Source organism: Streptopelia decaocto (genome assembly GCF_964273445.1).
Source record: "Streptopelia decaocto genome assembly, chromosome: 7".
Lineage (NCBI taxonomy): Eukaryota > Metazoa > Chordata > Aves > Columbiformes > Columbidae > Streptopelia > Streptopelia decaocto.
Window position 1 is genome coordinate 2,598,133 of NC_138661.1, and position 18,757 is coordinate 2,616,889.

An 18,757-nucleotide genomic window follows, 5' to 3' on the forward strand; every position below is an offset into this window, starting at 1 on the left:
CGGAGCAGATGGAGCAGCACCTGGGACCCCACGAGCAGGGGGTCCCCAGGGAGGGAGGGTGTCCCCATGGGGTGTCCCCATGGGCTGTCCCGGGGCCACACGCACCCTTTGGGGTGCCCAGCATTGTGTTCACAGGAGCCCTGGGACGTGTCCCCCCTGTACAGTTCAACACCCCAAGTGTTTGGCACCTGCTGAGCTCCCAGACCCTTTTTTCAGCATTTCCATCTCTTACCTTGTGCATCTGTTTCGGTGGCTCTTCTGCCATTTCCTCAGAGCCCAACGGAGGTGATCACACCTAAAGGCTGATGCTGAGGTTCAACCGCAGCGGGAACAATCTCCTGCCGAGGAGGAATATTTACGTGTATTTATCTACAACAAGCGGTGGTCGTGCTGTCCAAAGGTGCAGCCCCAAACCCCCTTTTCTCTGTCCCTCAGCACATCCCTGAAGATCTGGGACGCAGGTGGACCAAGGGCCGGACCACTTGCAGTGCGTGGATGGCCAACGCTTGTACAAACTGCTCCAGACCCTGCTGAGACCCAGCTGTGAGCGTCGAACGCTCCTGTTCTTGTGTTCTTACGATTGTTATTTTCTTCCTTTAGGGTCCACCAGCCCCCACGTTACCTGCCAGACAACTCACCGATGGTTGCGCGGTGGCTCCAGGTGACGGCGCTGGAGCGGGGCGCCGGGGAGCACGAATCCGGAGAGAGGTTGCTGTGGCTGTTCCGATTCCTGTGCCATCCCAGCCTCCCCTTCCTCCCGTCCGTGCTCTGGAGATGTCGAGTGGCTCGCAGGCAGCTGGAGGATGGTGAAGCCCAGCCCTGCATCAGGACCTTCCCACCGACTGCCCTAAAACCTGGAGGGCAGTGGAACTCCTTCAGGATAAGGTGTTGTTACCAGCAATAGCAGATGTGCCAGGGAGGGTCAGTTGGACACGAGGAAAAGGTTCTTCACCCAGAGGTGCTGGACACTGAACAGGCTCCCCAGGGAGGTGTCACGGCCCCAAGACCATTCAAGAAGAGACTGGACAACGTCCTCAGACACACGGGGTGACCTGTGGGGTGTCCTGTGCAGGGACAGCAGTTGGACTCCATGATCCTTGTGGGTCCCTCCAACTCAGGACATTCTATGATTCTAAGTCCACCACACCAGATCTCGGTATCAAACAAAGCAGAGTTTATTTGGCATAGACCGAACTCAGCTGCAACAGAAACTCCCATACAGCAAAGCCCAGTTACACAGACCGAACGAGTGCAGTTAGAGTCTCAGTTACAATCTAAGGACTAAACAAGGTGAAACGTCCGTTTCAGAAGGTCTCCCAGTCTCGCCCTGTGGAGACGCAGCGGCTCGCCGACGCGTTGTACCTTTCATCTTCCCAAGAGATGTCAGCACAAGCACAGCTGTACTTTTCAGTTACAATGAATGTGGTGAGGAAACCAAGAGAGACTCATCTACAGGCTGCTTTTCAAACACCGTTTGTACTTCAAAGAGCACTGGGAGCCTGTTTCAAGGCTTTCAAGTTGAATACCTTGAGCATCAAATAACATTTTGATATCTGCCAAAAGAGTAACGAGGGGGCGAGCAAGCTTTTGCTGTATTAGCCCCCACACCACACACTAGGCTTTCTCAACCCTGGTTGAAATGTCACAAAAACAGAGACCCAGGTAATACCAGACTAACTTAAAGGGTTTAACAAATACAAGTTACACGAGTCAGAGTCACCGGGACAAGAGTAACGCGGAAGGTTTTACACCAGCAAACAGGATCTTGCAGGTTATGTCCAAAATGCCACTGTATAAAACAGAGTGGACAAAGCATTTCAGAACACGCCGTTAGAAATGCTGCGACCGCTCAGAACGGAGGTTTGATTAAACGAGGCCTTTCCTAGATTAATTTTTCATGATTCAGCAAATCGCCAGTCGTTCATGTCACCCAAAGAAAAATACTTTCAGTTCATTATTTTGCACGAAGTGGCGTGACCTAATAGTTATTTACTCCAGTTATTCCCCACGAATATTCATATTTACAGGTTTCTCTAGTCTTTTTAGAGGTCTTTTAGGTGCCAAAATGCTGTTCTGCAGTGAATGGGGTCAGTGGGGTGAAAGCGTTTGCTCTGCATCTACACCTGGTGCTTCACTTTGCCTTCATCTTTTGTTTTAAAGTGTTCGTAGGAATTACACCATTGGAAGGTTAATCACCAATTACTGTTATCTATGGAGAAGGAATTTCAGTACTAGAGAACACAAATTCTTTAAATTGGCTTTGAGTATTGCTGATCCAGTTACAGCTGGCCACTTAAAATACTTCCAATACATTGTTTGCGGACTGATTTTTATCTGTACACTCACTATAAAATTCTGACACAGCTTCAGAACTGAAAAGCTTGATTTAAACATCAAGCCAACATGAAGAATTAGTTTGGAATGACAATGCCAAGGGGCTACGATGCTCAATTGCACGCGGGTCTGTTTTCCCTTCCGGGCCTCCCGAACGACACCGGACTCGGGCTGTACCTTGTAACAAAAGCCGTTACCGAGCTCATTCCCTCGCTGTTAAATTATGAATCGCCCGATGCCCCAAGCAGACGACCCAGCGCCTCATTCCTCGGGTTGCCACTTAACATTAAGCCGCTGTAACGCACTTACCTTGAATGCTTTATTAATAATGACGCGCAAAGCTTCTCAACTGTCCTTCCCGGGGCTGCGGATCATGGAAATTCACTTCCAACCCCTCAATTCCAAGGTTTATGAACCGGTGTTTACTCACAGCAAAGCGAGCAGGTTAAGGTGAGGTAGTGAAACCAGATGCGGTCCTGCGGTCAGTCTGTATTTCTATAATGGTACCTCAAGAAGTTTAATGAATGAGGAAGACAAAAGGAAGCGAGGTGACTCTTTAATGGAGATATAAGATGAGAAAGTAAAATGCAGGTGACAAAGTAGAGAAAGGGAGAAAAGTGATGGAAAGCTTTAATATAGAATACTGGTTCTTATCATATTTATTTATACTACACAGCTGGGGAAATAACCGTTTCCAAACAAACAAGCTCGTCAGCTCCGTTACGGCTTTAGGTCCCCTCTGCAATAGTATAAATAAACTATACGTCATGGGCAGTCTGATACATGATACTTTCATTCATTAAGGATGACGAGCAGGTACGATCTCCATTTCACATCACGCGGCTTATCCCTAATTTATGAAAATAAAGCATATCTATTTGTACATTTTATATATATATAAATATATATATATATATAAAAAATACACGCTGCCGGTCAACTTAACACGCATGCACACACGTCTATTGTACACACCCACCCGGTAGCAACACGCCTGATATCAATATTCTATTCTGTGTCCACGCACCCTACGGCTGGTAGTAAAGAAGAAAGTCCCTTTGATGGCAAATCTGCAGGCAAAACCAAGTCCATACAAAACACTTTGTGGTACAAAACTGCATTTTTACAAGATGGACCAACATTGTAACGTAGCCCTCAATAACCACTACAGCTCTACCAGGAAAAAGAATCATCAAATCTTTATACAATTGTAAATAAAAAATAATTGTAAGCTGCTCTGCAACCTTCCTTTGCTAAAAGTTAGATACATTACACCATTCTAGCAGCAGATTAATAAATAAGGATTAAATAGTCTATTATACAAAGCCACCCTGAATGGTGGATTTAAAACCAAAAAGCTCTGCAGATCCTTTCGCTTCCTCCACAAATCCTTTTTATTAAGACTCAGTATAAAACAGGGCTGGCCAGCTCTATATCTACAGGATCTAAGGAAAATCCAAGGGGAGTAAAATATTTAACAGTTTATGGCACCTTTACTGCGTAACATTTGTTTTTAAAGGCTCTGTTTCCCTAGAACTACTGAGTAAAGGGCTATTTACCTCATAGCTTTTATTAAGCAAACTCGATATATCCAACCACACAGTGGCAAGAGACAGAACCAGCTGTTCCCAGCTGCAAAAATGTATTGATTTCCAGCCCAAGCAAGCGCAGCGAGCTGTGCAGAGCACACACAGCGAGTCACAGGCTGCGCCGACTTTCCCAACGCTCCTCTGTTCCTCGTGCGGCAAATCCACGCCGGTATTTGCGTTCGGTTACCGTCGCTTAGTAACTGTTCTCGTGTCCGGCCAGGATGTAGAGGTTGCTGTGCGCCGTGGGGTTCTCGGTCGGCCTGCTCTCCAGCACCACCACCCTGCACGCAAACACCAGCGTTAGGGACAACGCACGGCACGCGGTTGAACCACCCAGCAGGAACAAACCCGCTGCTCACAGGTTTCTACACATTGGAGGAGATGGATTCTCCCAGGTATTTGGGGTGTTTTCTTTAAATTAGCGAGCTGGTTTTTCAGTGTCGCGTCTGGTAAAAACACTAAAGAGGAATATAGAAGGAATAGAAACTAGGAGGAGCTTCTTGGACCAGAATCAGCCCCTCTCGCCGTGCGCAATGTGTTACAAACCCTTTCCGAACTGTTGTATCCTCCTCCTTGAGATGAGCTACATTGGGAAGTCATCTCAGAGCCGGCGTTGTGAGGAAACGCGACCCTCCCGTCACCTGCAGCCCAAAGATGTCGACACCTCCTACGTCTCGCAATAAGCATCAGCCACTGATCTAAACAGTTCTCCTCACTTCTAAGTATTTCTCAGCCATTGGGTTCTCTCAGCCTTCGTCCTGCTGGATTGTGGTCCCGCAGGCTCCTCTGGAAAACCCTTTTGCCCCCATCCTGACCATTGTCTTCTACACATCTGTCCGTGCTCAACCTCCAGTCACCTCAGAACTGGAATCTCCTCGCACTTTATATCTCGATGTGTTTCTGTTCACGTTTCCATCCCTGCACTGGAAAGCGGTGGAGGGTACAGGAGCTCTTAGTAATAATTTTGGCTGCGGGTGCAGTCGCTAATTAAATGTTTGGCTGCTGCGGGTGGAATCGGTGTTACTGCCTCCCCCAGACGGACCCTGTGCTGGGCGGGAACCCAGTTCCAGCTGGGAAGCTGGTTTAAATCAAACCGAAGGTTTATGTTTCATAGAATGTCCTGAGTTGGAAGGACCCACCAGGACCATCGAGTCCAACTCCCGCCCCTGCACAGGACAAGGTCACCATGTGCTCCTCCAGGTCATTACCTGTCTGATCCCAATAAGCGGAAAACCCTGGTTTCATCTGATATCTCTTGGGTAACCTGCAGAAAAACAGAGACATTAAGGTCCGTTTCAGTGGCAAAATGAAACATATCGGTTTGAGTCAGAAAAAAGATCAGTCTCTTAAGAAATTCAAATATAATTCCATGCAAATTACAGGGCTGAATCAGATCAGTTGATGCTGAGCGAAGAAGTGCTTTAAATTTGATAAAGCACCATTTATTTTAGATAATTTTTGTATTGTATTGTTATTAGTGCAGATGAGTTGTTGGCACAGATGGAGCATGTCGATCAAACCAACACAGACTGACCGGCTTTCCCTGCATTTTCCGAGGATGCCGTCAAAATGAGAGCGTTCCTTATGAAATAAACAACACTTTAGCAGGCAAAGGATCAAACAGTAAATAGGGAGCAGGAAGAAATGAAAAGCTGGAGAGACGGGGAGCTCACTTACTTCATCTGACTTGAAGCTTTTGCCCTGCATGCCGTGTTTCCAGAAGGCCAGCACGCTGTCCTGAAGGCAAACTGCGAAGGGAAAGCACAGTCAGGGCTCAGCCCAAACCCGGGTTCTCAGCAGCGGGGACACCGCGAAGCACGTGGAGAACGGACATGGGGAGACCTGACCCCCGGCAGAACCGCCAAACCGCAAAGGCAGCGCAGAGTAACCGCACTGAACTACTTGGACGGGTGAGTTTTTAAAGCGCGGTTCAAAAGGCGCCGCTCGGACGCTCTTTGTTCGCCAAGACACGACAGGGATCTCGCTCTTTGCCCTTTTCTCCTTTCGCTTCTATTCTCTGGGTCTTTCTTTTTGTGATGATTCTGGAATTCTAATGATTCTGCATTTGCGCTGCCAACCAAAACACCGCGGGTTGCTGGAAATTACAGATCACTTGAGTTATTACATTTACTTCAAAGTAGACACGAGTGTCAAAAATGGGACGAGTCTTCCATTCAGGGCCAGAGAGAGAACACAGAAAGGTACCAGCTCTGAACGATTTAATTACCAGACTGCTGAAATTAATGGGTGAGGAGCCTGGTGTTCTTTAAGCAGCTCCACTGCACTCTCCGTAACCAGAAAACAGGGAGTTGCTTAATACCCTGAATTCCCAAGAGACCACTCGGAGTGTAAAGAACCACTCACGTTATCCTGTGTCAGCTGGTGAGTGCAAGACTTGGGGTGAAATGCTGTTATTTAAAGCAAAACGCGATGGCCAAGTCATGTTACGCATGTGTCAGCAGGAGATATCGTACGATACGAGTACAGCAGTTAATGGGAACATGTCAGAATTTAGGGAAGAATCGCAGCCTTGATTTAAAATCTCTTCCTTCAGGATGGGCCTGACGGGTCTAAACAGAGACGCTGTATAAAAGAACACGCGCTGCGTTACCAGCTGCTGGTAAAACACAAAATCCCTACGTTGAGAGTTTTCTTCTAAAGAGAAAACGCCCGAGGAAGCCAGAAATGCAAGTTGTACAGAACTGATTGTGTCTTCACTGATTTTCATTCAGTTCCTGAGATATGGAATTATTTAACTCACATTAATTACACACGTCGGAGAGCTTATCGCAGCAGAAATACTTGACAATTAGGATTCAAGTTTTAGAAGCACGGCCGCTGTCCTCTAGTAGCTTGAAGACAGCAGCCTGTCCTCCAAGAATCACATTCAAATGCTATTACCCTGTTCAAAATGCACATTCTATCACTTGAAATAACATCTTAGCTTTGAGAAGACTAACTCAAATTCATCTATTACTACAACAAGTAGTAATAGAAAGGTTTTTCTCAGTGCTGTGGAAACAACAAGAGACTCATCAGGCTTTGTTTTTCACCCAAATCGTGATGCGTCTTATAGAACAGAAATGACAGCGGATGGAAACGGGCGGATTGGCCACACTACCTGATGTTCTTCAGCGCATCAGTGACCAAAACGCAGCTCCCAAAGCCCTGACACAGGCAGTTTGTAGTGTCAGGCCCCACGGGGTGCATTAGATTATTAAAGACCCTTCAATGCTCATCCCTCTGAGTTTTAGTCCTTAAGAGGGAAGCAAATCACTTACCCACGGACTCAATGCAGAAATCAAAGCTCAGCTCGGAGGCCAATTTCTTGCTCGACTTCAGTTTCCCTTGCAAATTCACAATTTTCACAAATTCTCAAGAAAAACGGAAAAAACAAGTATTACAACCCAGTGCTGAAAAGGATTCCTGATGGCTCCAAGTGTGAAATATTCACTTCGTCTTTTGGATACAAAAAAAACGCCCAACCCAACATCTACGGCATCTGCATAAAATGAATCCATGAACATCTTTCTATCAAAGTATAAAAAACCCTCTTATGCACTTTGTGTGTTTTTAGGCTCTGCCACCAGCCATCCTGCAAAGAACAAAGTGCAGAGACGTGAATGCAACGTAAAGCTTGGAAATTAAGGCAGATGAAGCTGTTGCGAAGTTCCCATTGAGGTATTAACCTCTGACACTTATGAGTCGTGGTCGTAACGACTGTGTATGATGGAGGGTGAGTTATTTGCCCTGTTAGCACAGGCAAATGTCACTTTTTCCAAGTGAAAGCTTCTGATTGGTGTCTGTTTGAATGCTGCTCTGTGTGCTGCGTTACATTTTGGTTTGAATAGAAACCATTTCCCATCCGAAGGGGGAAACTGGAATCACAAGAGTCAAAATGAAAACCCATTTATCCGAACCGTATCTTTTCAGAAGTATTACAACACAAATTAGTAACGAAGGGAGGAAAATTAACCTGTGGCGGAGTTAAAATCACCGACTATGGCAAAACACAAGGTGTATTAAGCTATTCAACGGAGATGTGGCACTTACTGTCCAGACAGACGAGGACGGTGTCCCTTTCCAGCTGCGTGACGTGAATGGCGTCCAACTGCTGATTGCCTTGGGAAAAACAAATCAGATGGGTTTCTATCACATCACGGGCCTTGATCTCAGCCTCCCCTCAACCCCTCACCAATCTCTTCAACTCTTCCACTATGCCACAATATTTTAAAGCTTATTTCAGGCTATATGAGCCCAGAATGTTCTAAGAGGAGCCCAGGGCCTAAGGACAAGCCCGTCAGTTCCAAGCCTGTATTTAACATGAAAGCACTACTGTTTATTGGCAGAAAATACATTTTATGGTACAGTTCAGCACATGAAGAGGCATGATAATGAACAAAAGGAATCATCAGACAATCTTTGTTCCTAAAATAAATGCTCTTTCCCCATAAACCCACATCTGGAAAGATGATTGTGCTGATATTAAGCTAGTTTTTATTAAAGAAGTTCTTGGTGCAGCTGTTGAAAAGCAGTGTTTAAATGTAAAGAAATATATGTGACAAAGCCAGCAGAGAAAAGCATCTGCAAAATATCAATAAGTTTTTGCAGATAAAAGCAAATCTGCTTGTGAATGGAAGGTGACAAACCTCCCCAAGGGCTGCAGGACAGACAAGAATGTATTTATGTGAGTTTTGACACAGCAGGGAAGGGGAAAGAGGAGTAACTCTGACCCCAGGAAAAAGTATTAAACCTTAAATGAGAACCCAAACAGCAGGGTGTCTACTAGTAACAAAGGACATTTATAAAATACGGTGTCTAAAAATGATGGCTTTTAAGAATGACAGTTTGGCAGGTCATCAGAAGAAGAATCTGGAATCAGCTTCAAGGTGCTTTAGGCTGAGAAGCTGCATCACTTTGCCCGGCCTAAAGGTTTCAAACGGCTCTGAGGAGGGGACAGCAACGTCACGAGACAAAGACCACAAAATGAACCAGCACTGCTGGACATGGGGGTCCTGGGGACAGCAGGGTGACCATGAGCCAGCACTGGGCCCTTGTGGCCAGGAAGCCAATGGTACCTGGGGTGGGTTAGAAGGGGGTGGTCAGTAGGTCAGAGAGGTTCTCCTGCCCCTCTGCTCTGCCCTGGGGAGACCACACCTGGAATCTTGTGTCCAGTTGTGGCCCCTCAGTTCCAGCAGGACAGGGAACTGCTGGAGAGAGTCCAGCGCAGCCACCAAGATGCTGAAGGGAGTGGAGCATCTCCCGTGTGAGGAAAGGCTGAGGGAGCTGGGGCTCTGGAGCTGGACAAGAGGAGACTGAGGGGGGACTCATTCATGGGATCAATATGGAAAGGGGGAGTGTCAGGAGGATGGAGCCAGGCTCTTCTGGGTGACACCAGTGACAGGACAAGAGGTAATGGGTACAAACTGGAACACAAGAGGTTCCACTTAAATTTGAGAAGAAACTTCTTCCTGGTGAGGGTGGCAGAGCCTGGCCCAGGCTGCCCAGGGAGGCTGTGGAGACAACCTCATGTTGTTCTCTGCAGACATTCCAACCCGCCTGGACACCTTCCTGTGTAACCTCATCTGGGCGTTCCTGCTCCATGGGGGGATTGCACTGGATGAGCTTTCCAGGGCCCTTCCAGCTCCTGACATTCTGGGGTTCTGTGATTCCTACCTGCCCCGATTTCTGTGAACCACGAGGAAGCCGAGTTCAAGTTGATTGTCTCAAACTGGACGACGTGATTGGGTTCCGTGCCCTTGCTGATGGCGACGCAGACCATGGGGTACTCCTGCTCCGGGATCACCAGCATCTCAAAAACGTTCAGCGGGCTCGGCAGCGGGAAATCAAAGTGCTGCAAAAAGCCACAATGAGGCATTCGTCAAGTATATTTTTACCTCGGCAATAAAAAAGCCTAAAATCACACACGTAAAGTTTTAATATAAAAGATATTGAAGAGTTTTTCACTAAGTGCTTTTTTAAGACAGCATGAGCAGCGTAATGTACAGAGGTATTTATGCGTTAGTTGGTTATTGCCAGCGCTGGGCTGGATCCAGCACTTGACCGACTTTAGTCACAAGATTTTCTTAGTCAAAATCTTTTCAAGCGCTCAGAACCCACAAATGGGACTAGACTGGGATGTACTTTCCATTACAGATTTTGGAAAGGTTATTTCAACAACCGTATGATGATTAAATGTTCTGAAGTAAAACGAAATCCTTACCTTTATTAACATGAATTTCTGCATTGGCTCATACCACTGTAGTAGAACAATTCCAGACTGCAACGCGCCACACAGGTATTTATGTCCCGTGTATGGATTTCGTACTATATAAAATACATTAAAAAACGAACAAACAACAAAAAATTTTAAGTGCAGGAAGTTCAATGCATATTTGAAACAAAGACCCCAAACTGCAGCTATCTTTACAAATAATTTAAGAAACAGTACCAGTTTCACACTGATAATTGCCTTCTGGCTTGCCATTCAAGTGATTAATATTGTGCTACATTCCAGACAAATTAAATGATAATTAATAACCGCCAGCATTCTTTGAAGCCACACGCTGAGTGGCAAGAAAAGCCATAAGACCCTCCTGGGGCCGCGTGGGACGGGAGGGAAAGGTCCAGGTCATGTTAAATTAAATGAAATTAAATTCCCAAGCAGTGAATCACAGAATCACAGAATGTGTGGGGCTGGAAGGGCCCTGGAAAGCTCATCCAGTGCAATCCCCCCATGGAGCAGGAACACCCAGATGAGGTTACACAGGAAGGTGTCCAGGCGGGTTGGAATGTCTGCACAGAAGGAGACTCCACAACCCCCTGGGCAGCCTGGGCCAGGCTCTGCCACCCTCACCAGGAAGAAGTTTCTTCTCATATTTAAGTGGAACCTCCTGTGTTCCAGTTTGAACCCATTACCCCTTGTCCTGTCACTGGTTGTCACCCAGAAGAGCCTGGCTCCATCCTCCTGACACTCCCCCTTTCCATCTTGATCCCCAGGAATGAGTCCCCCCTCAGTCTCCTCTTGTCCAGCTCCAGAGCCCCAGCTCCCTCAGCCTTTCCTCACACGGGAGATGCTCCACTCCCTGCAGCATCTTGGTGGCTGCGCTGGACTCTCTCCAGCAGTTCCCTGTCCTGCTGGAACTGAGGGGCCACAACTGGACACAAGATTCCAGGTGTGGTCTCCCCAGGGCAGAGCAGAGGGGCAGGAGAACCTCTCTGACCTACTGACCACCCCCTTCTAACCCACCCCAGGTACCATTGGCTTCCTGGCCACAAGGGCCCAGTGCTGGCTCATGGTCACCCTGCTGTCCCCAGGACCCCCAGGTCCCTTTCCCCTACGCTGCTCTCCAACAGGTCATTCCCCAACTTATACTGGAACCTGGGGTTGTTCCTGCCCAGATTCAAGACTCTACACTTTCCCTTATTATATTTCATGAAGATGCCTCAGAACTCATTGTGAGCTTGGTCAGCTAATGCAAGAATATGACGAAGGGTTTGGGGTTTGTTCATTTTCATCTCGGTTGGACAGAAGCCTGACTTTAGGAATAATTTGTAAATCTGCCCGATGCAGACATGTCATATGAGATGAATAGGACACCTGAGTTGGTGACCAGGTGTTTCATACTCTTCTTAACCATCTTTAAGAGTACAAAGCCACCATTTCACACAGCACCTGGGCCGGTTTTCAAAAGGAGAAATATTCTGTAGAAAACCCAAACCTTTCTGCAAGACATTGAAGCCAAAGACAAATCCGTAACTTCACAACCTTTAACTCATTCTGGGCGCTCCCAACTCGAGCGATGCTTTCGTTCCTCCCCAGGCTGACATAATTACTATTCATGCCACCTTTTCTTAGTGGAAAATACTCCTTCAAGCCATGTGTTACTTTGGCACAGCATTAAGAAATAAGGCAGTCACTCTGTTTACTGAACAACGAGCTAACTGTCAGTTTATTAAAAAGAAATTAATGACAAAGGCCAGGAAAAAAGTGACAAAAGCAAACGCCTGCTCACCTATACAGCATTTGTGGCATCCTTTTGTGTCGGGGATCTTTGTGGTTAAGGCAAACTTCCTGCAATAACAATTATTAAAAAAAAGCATCAACAAGAGATACCAAAGGCCCTTCATGCTGTCAGTTCAACAGCACAGAAGTTTCCACTTGTTAATAATTGTCTGTAAGTAAAAGATTTGTACCTTGGTAATATTTTGTCAGGAAATCTGTGGGTTTGGATATGAGCAGCTAATCCTGTTTTTTTGGCTTGTTCGAACAAAGCTATTAAATTATGGGAGTAGAGCTGGAACGTTTTCCCTGTACGAGAGAAAAGCACAATTGGTATCGCACCCACGGCCCCGGCAGAGCTGCACATCTCAGATAAATATATCTACGGCAATTTACCTTCTAGAAGAACGGAGCACGTGCGCCGGGTGTTCCGAGTGCGGCGATGAGGGAAAAGAAAACAACACAACAAAAATAATGCATATAAAGACACGGCATTCAACTCAACGTTCATTTCAGCAACACTGACGCAGCTCTGAAAGTCAGTTTTATGTCAACTTTTGTAGAGCGCTGCAATTATACAACAAGAGATTATATCAGGGCGCCTTATTTATCTATAAATCCATTAGTGTGTTTTACAGCCACCTCGTTCTCCTTTAACTTGAGGCTGGGTTTATTTTCTGAGCCTGGTTCATCCCAAAGATGCGACGATACACTGAGCGATCAAACACCGCAGCTACATTTTAATAATGCACTTAAGTTAATCCTCTCCTCATCTCATTCTGCTGCCTGAAAACTCCACTTACTCCGATTCTCTTAGCTCAGCTATTCCAAACTCATTCAAGTTAATACATAAACAAAATGCAGACGCTGCAGACAACCGGCTCCACTACTTGTAAACAGCCAGTTTCATCCAAGTCTTTCACATTAAACTACTCCTGAAGCAAATCTTCCTATACAAACACAAGAAACAATGCACAGTTTGCTATTCAGTACCATTTATATGACTTTATTCATTTTTCCTCTATTTATACATACCTGACAAGGACATTAAGGTGTTATTGATGACATACAACCAGGTGCACTTGCGGGGGAATAACTGAAGACAGAAAATACTTCCGTTAATAGAACCATGCAGGAATTTCTAATTCATTTTCCCCTTTAGTTCACCCTTTGCACCCTTTTCTCTGTCTGAAATAGTTTTCTTCCCTTCCCTCTTCTATCTATAGAACTTTCAAGCTTTAATTTCTCTTTATTTCCTAATTAGCAAAGAGGGACAAGTGGCAAGACTGGAGTAGCATATATAGAAAGATGCAGCTCGCTCAGGAACGCCAGCCAGAACATGGAAGATAATATTATTTCAGAAAGCTACTAAACCCCATAAAAGCCAGAAGAGGTGGGAAAAAGGCATCAGTGTTTTCTGAGCAACCTGAATGACCAAAACCGCTGTATTTTGTGAGCGTTACCTGCCTGGCTTTGGAACCAGACGGTTCACGGAAGGCGCTGGGGCTTGTTTTTGTGTCAGAGGGAAGAAGCGACTCTGGGTTCGAGAGCATTTTAAAGTCAAGAAGAACCTCTTGGAAAGTCCAGAGAATTTTGCTACAAGTGATGGCAAATGACAGCATTCAGGAGGCTCAGCAACGGAAGGAATAAGGCCAAGAGGATAAGGGTCAGGGTTTTGTTAAAATAAAAACCACAAAAAGAGATAAGGCTAAACTTATTGACTCGTATTCATAGGTAGGGTACTCCCTCAAGAAAAGGATTTCCAAAAAAGAATTGAAGGATTAAGCTGCTTCTGAAGGAGAACAGCAAAGGGAAGCTGTTGCAAAACACAGCAGAAGATGCTTGAATCAAAGCTCCACCAAAGAATGATTTTACTGCTTCGTGCGAACGTCTTTATTGTTTCCAACAGTCACCATAAAGTGACACAATTTCTCCCAAAAATGGAAAAAACAATGATGTATATGATACTGCACCTAATGCTCTGCCAGGCACCGAGTTCTTCAGCTCAGAAACCTGCTGAATCACATACGGGCTTGATGCATTTAACCAGCTTTAATGGATTTCTCCTCCCTAAATCTGCCTCTCCTCTGAACTCAGGTGACTCCAAGCGTTTGCAACTCCCCTTAGCAAAAATCCCCCTGTTTATTTCTAATTTGGCTCCCACAAGCTTCGTTCAATGGCTCCACTGGAAGAGAAGGGAATATTTGTTCCCTGTGATGCCTCTCCAATATTTCTTATTTCCCCCCATGCCCTAAGTATCACAACCATGTAATACAGAAAAGTGAAACAAGGACACAATGCTGCGGGCGAAGAGGGAATCACTAAATAAACCCCAAGGAAGAAACAGAAGCAAGGTGAAGATGTAAAAGAAATTATTAAGGTAAGTCGATAAAGGTGATAGTGAGAAAACAAAGGGCTCAGCCCAGGGAGAAAGGCTACAATATTAACACAGTTAATAGCACTGGGAGGGAAACTTGTGCCAAAAGCAGGAAAAGAAAATATTACACACTATTTCAACTCGATCTGCTCGTGTCAGCAGGTCCCAGTGAAGTTTACTTTATGGTACTTAAGAACTGGCTCCAAGCCCAAGGTCTCGGTAATGATTATCTTCAAGGACGGACAAGGACCTCAAGAAGGACAAACACAGCACCTGTGCCAAATAAAAAGGGCGGTGGGAACTGCAAAATCCTCTGGATATCCAGAGTAGCACAGGAACAAGCCACGTACTTTTTAACGGCCAAGAGATAATGAGAGCAGCTGTTGCAGATGTGTGCAGAACAGGCTGTATTGAACATCTGAGTGTCCTCCTTTAACAGAATAACTGCGCTGTGGTGAAACATTAACAGGTGAAACATGAGAAGGACCTTGTCCTGTGCGCCGTTTCCATGAGCAAAAGAAGAAAATGTGGGGTAGTAGAAATTGCAGAAAGAAAACACACAACTGGTTGGACATAAAACCAGAGTATCTATCAGCAATCGGATGTTTAATAGAAGGAAAAAGCAGCTTGTAGAAATATAGTGTCTTCCATGGGTCTGGTTCAGTGTTTTCACTGAAAAACTAACAATGAAATTGGGAGATACTGACCTTGGAGAGACAGCAAGGACTGCGGGAGGTGTGATCAGAATCCTAAGTGGGAGAAACAGCTTAAAATGCCCATTTGGCGGGAAGATATCATGAAATAAATCAAAGCAAAGAAGGAAACAAGGGGTATGGCAGAAGCACAGTCATAAAGCCTCTAGGGTTTGTGGTGGTGACCTCTCCAGAATGAGGATGCTCTCGCAGAAAAGGAAACGAATGTCTTAATTAGACACTGGCAAGTTCTCTCTGCTACCACTGGCACACCTGACCTTTCAATAGGATGGAAAAGCACATGAGAAAAGTCCTGAGAAGACTGTCACATAAAATAATTTAGGACGACGTACAAGGAAAGAGACTTGTCTGCCTAACGGAGTAAAGAGAAAATTGTGGTAAGAAACCTTCAGGTATAAATCTCATTATCAGCATCTGCCAACACTTCCCTCCCAAGAACATTCTGCTACTCCTGACTCTAAAAAGCAAATTTAACACCACCACGACAGCACGAGGCGCTTTGGGAAGGGCCAGAGAGCCCAAGAAAACAAACCAATGCACATGTGTTTATTGGTGGTAACAATTCCAGCTAAATTAAATAGCCGAGGGCTTCGGTAGCATCCCGTGAAGAAGCAAAATGCCATCTAGTGGAGATCAAATGGAGATGGAAAGGGCAGGTAACCAGCTGTCTCCAAGAGAGATGATTTAGTTGACAACTCCTTTGAAAGCAACGTTAAATAAGCAGCAACAAAAAATGCAGGTAGGCAGGGGAACTATTAATTTTAGGGCTTCCACTGGTGGCTTTGATGTGAATCAGTTGATGCTGCCAGCCTGGTGTCCCATCTACCCCCTCTAATATCAAACTTTCTTGCTTCATAGTCTCTCCAAATCTATTCTGTGTATTCAATATAGCAAAAAATCACCTGTTCCATTGTTGCTTCATGAAGTTCATTCAGATTCAAAGTATAGATACCTTCTTCAGTGCCAAAGATAATGTACTGGTCTAAAAACGTACGAGAAATGTGATTATTTCACTAGCCCGTTACCACGGCGGCAACAGGCGGGTTTAAAATACAAACCAAAAAGAACTTTACCTTTAGTATCGGGATGTATCCACGATGTTGCACAATTAATCTTCAAAGGACAACCATCAAAGACTTTGGAAAAACACGCTCCCATCTGAAAAACACCACAACTGAAACCTGAAACAAGCTTGCAGCAGAAAGCGTTGATCTTCTCTACACTTGTCACACATAAATTACATACGCCTTGATATTTGTATCTCCCCCAAAAGCTACAACGCGGCCTCGCAAACCTTTTCATAGACTTCATGTACATCAAGAAACGCAAAGAGAGATTGAAATGATACAATTTTGATAACCTACTGCGTAGGAAAAATACCAAGTGGTTATATAAATGGTACATGAAGGGAAAACAGGCAGAAATGTTGAAGAAATAACAGCCTCTCCCCTTTCTCTTTATAAAGCAGAGATCACAGCCCACAGAGCCAGTGAGGTGCTGACAGTCACTGAATGCTGAAAGGAAGTTTTTAAGCATTCAGTACATGATTGTGGATTGTGCATTCAGTACATGAAAAGCGGCTACGAGATGCACAAAATCAGCCCAGCTGAGCTGGTGCTTTATTCTGACACCAAACAGATGCCATGACAGGTTTCCAATAACTCCTACTGCAAAAGAGATTTCTTACCAGCACCTTGGGTGTTGGTGGTAAACCGTTGATGGCTGGCTTCTGTGGGAAGAAAAAAAGACCATTAAATACCTCCCACACACCGATATAAAACCAGCTAGTCAACGTGACAGCGAAATCACACTGAGAGTCACAATACTTGCAGGAAAATCTCTTTTCTCTTTTTTACGTGGCAGCTGAGGGATTTGTCCAGACCCTTCTGCGTTTTCCTCGATGAGTTTCAGCACGCCATCCCCATTCCCTGCAAAGCAGCACGGACACGGTTTGTAGCTCGCTTGACACAGTCAAATAGAAAATATATTGCTGGTCTATTCTCTATTCTCTCCAGCGAGAGAGGAGTGAGCTCTGAAGCTTCTGTGCGCACATCTTAGGAGGCTGAACCCTCTCAAGGGCCACTGGCCACATTTCTTCATGCTGAGCTACGCAGGTTTAATAAAGGTTTTCTGCTATCCCACCAGTCCCTGGGCCAAAATCAACTGAGAAAAACCTGTGGCAAGGTCCACATAGATGATCCTCCCCGCACATTTTGGTTTTATTCTATTCCTGCAGCACAGGAATGGTGTTAACTGGCTGAGGGTCCTTGTTTCGGGAGGGTTTCCACCATGGATCGTGGCTCACGCGCAGAAAGGAAAACTGCACCTTGTGATCAGCTTGTATTAAATTATCTACCGAAATTAGCTGATTCTAGACCTGATTTCCTTTCACAGGCTGCAGTCAGCTTTAGGAAATGTAATGTATTTACCTAAGTCGCTGTATCGAGCTGTGAGCAGCCCGGGGCTGCTGATGCTGCTGGTCATTCCGCTGGGGGAGGAATCGGGCTGGGGGCCGCAAACCGGGATGCTCTGTCTCCTGTGGGCCGGGGGGGCTCTGCTCTGCGGGTCCGGAAAATGCTTTATTGTCTGACATTTCTCATCGTCCGGGAGGTTTTCCTCAGGATAACTGTTTATTCTCGGCTGCAACAAACCAAAGAGGTGAAGATTACCCGGGAAACGGCACCTGGAAGCGTCAACTTCCAAGTCGCTTTGTCTAGGGCACAGTGAAAGTCTCCGAAGGTCGAGACCAAATATGAAGCTGCATGAAGTCTGGTAGCAAATGGTATTTAACAGAATGTCCGAGAGCAGCACAAGGAGGCTGCACAAGTGCCGTTTGCTGCCTGAAACTCTTAAAAAGCAGAATTTCTTACCTTAGGGGGTAGCGGAGGTGGCCCTGCTCGCTTTAGTGTTGATCTGCAACGAAAAGGTGCAGCAGTCGTCTTAGTTAAACCCACAACAGAAACAGAATGACTTGAAAATACAGACAAGAAATAAGACAAGCTGGGCGCAGAGAAAAGAGGGATCACAGCTTCGCACAAACAGGGTTAAACTACGAGTCCAAGAGCGGGACCAAAGCACGTTAATCTTGTTAGAAGTGTCGGTTTTTGACAAGCTCACGTTGCTTCTTTCATAGATGCCAAAGTTATAGAGCATTCTGTGCTGAAGGGTATTTGAAATTAGCACATAAATATACATTCAGGGACTAGCTTTCCCTTCCACTGCTTAAATTTTACTATTGGGCTTGTTTTATTCTAGGAAATTCTTCCTGACAGTGAAAATGCCGCATTTCTGGATCAGCCGGTCACAGAACAATGTCCTTCATTATTTATTTGAAAGCAAGTTGATTGCTCATCCACTCACACCCACCCCAATTGCAGCCGAACTCCGGGAACAACCAATGCAGAGATTCCCACCGGCTGGTGCCATTTGCAGCTTTTGCTGTGAATCAGACAATATTTGGGCACCAGAGGAGCTGCAGGAACATCTGGACACACTGTCACTGCTGGGCCTGGCTCAGGATCGATGCATTAACCAACATAAAACCTGCTTTTTTAAGCTGGGAGGAGTGGCTGACACTGGAAGCTGTGCTGCCATCCAGAGACCTGGACAGGCTGGAGAGTTGGGTGGGAATAACCCGATGAAATTTAACAAGGGAAAGTGTAGAGTCTTGAATCTGGGCAGGAACAACCCCAGGTTCCAGTATAAGTTGGGGAATGACCTATTAGAGAGCAGTGTAGGGGAA

At 45.6% G+C, this 18,757-nt stretch overlaps 1 protein-coding gene across 1 annotated transcript in view; it reads right to left on the reverse strand.

The window, feature by feature from the left end:
* Window positions 1-2,873: 2,873 nt before the first annotated feature.
* The window catches only part of MAP4K5 (mitogen-activated protein kinase kinase kinase kinase 5), a 63,541-nt gene continuing 47,657 nt past the window's right edge, over window positions 2,874-18,757 (reverse strand). Inside the window, exons 17-32 of the mRNA XM_082058939.1 lie at window positions 17,886-17,928; window positions 17,445-17,655; window positions 16,837-16,943; window positions 16,703-16,744; window positions 16,089-16,173; window positions 15,918-15,997; window positions 12,961-13,021; window positions 12,120-12,234; window positions 11,939-11,997; window positions 10,147-10,250; window positions 9,600-9,777; window positions 7,977-8,045; window positions 7,205-7,297; window positions 5,601-5,671; window positions 5,132-5,187; window positions 2,874-4,204 (exon numbers count right to left, since the gene is read on the reverse strand). Of these exons, the coding sequence (XP_081915065.1) occupies window positions 4,117-4,204; window positions 5,132-5,187; window positions 5,601-5,671; window positions 7,205-7,297; window positions 7,977-8,045; window positions 9,600-9,777; window positions 10,147-10,250; window positions 11,939-11,997; window positions 12,120-12,234; window positions 12,961-13,021; window positions 15,918-15,997; window positions 16,089-16,173; window positions 16,703-16,744; window positions 16,837-16,943; window positions 17,445-17,655; window positions 17,886-17,928 (1,462 nt within the window). The 3' untranslated portion in view covers window positions 2,874-4,116. The remainder of the gene's footprint in view (window positions 4,205-5,131; window positions 5,188-5,600; window positions 5,672-7,204; window positions 7,298-7,976; window positions 8,046-9,599; window positions 9,778-10,146; window positions 10,251-11,938; window positions 11,998-12,119; window positions 12,235-12,960; window positions 13,022-15,917; window positions 15,998-16,088; window positions 16,174-16,702; window positions 16,745-16,836; window positions 16,944-17,444; window positions 17,656-17,885; window positions 17,929-18,757) is intronic.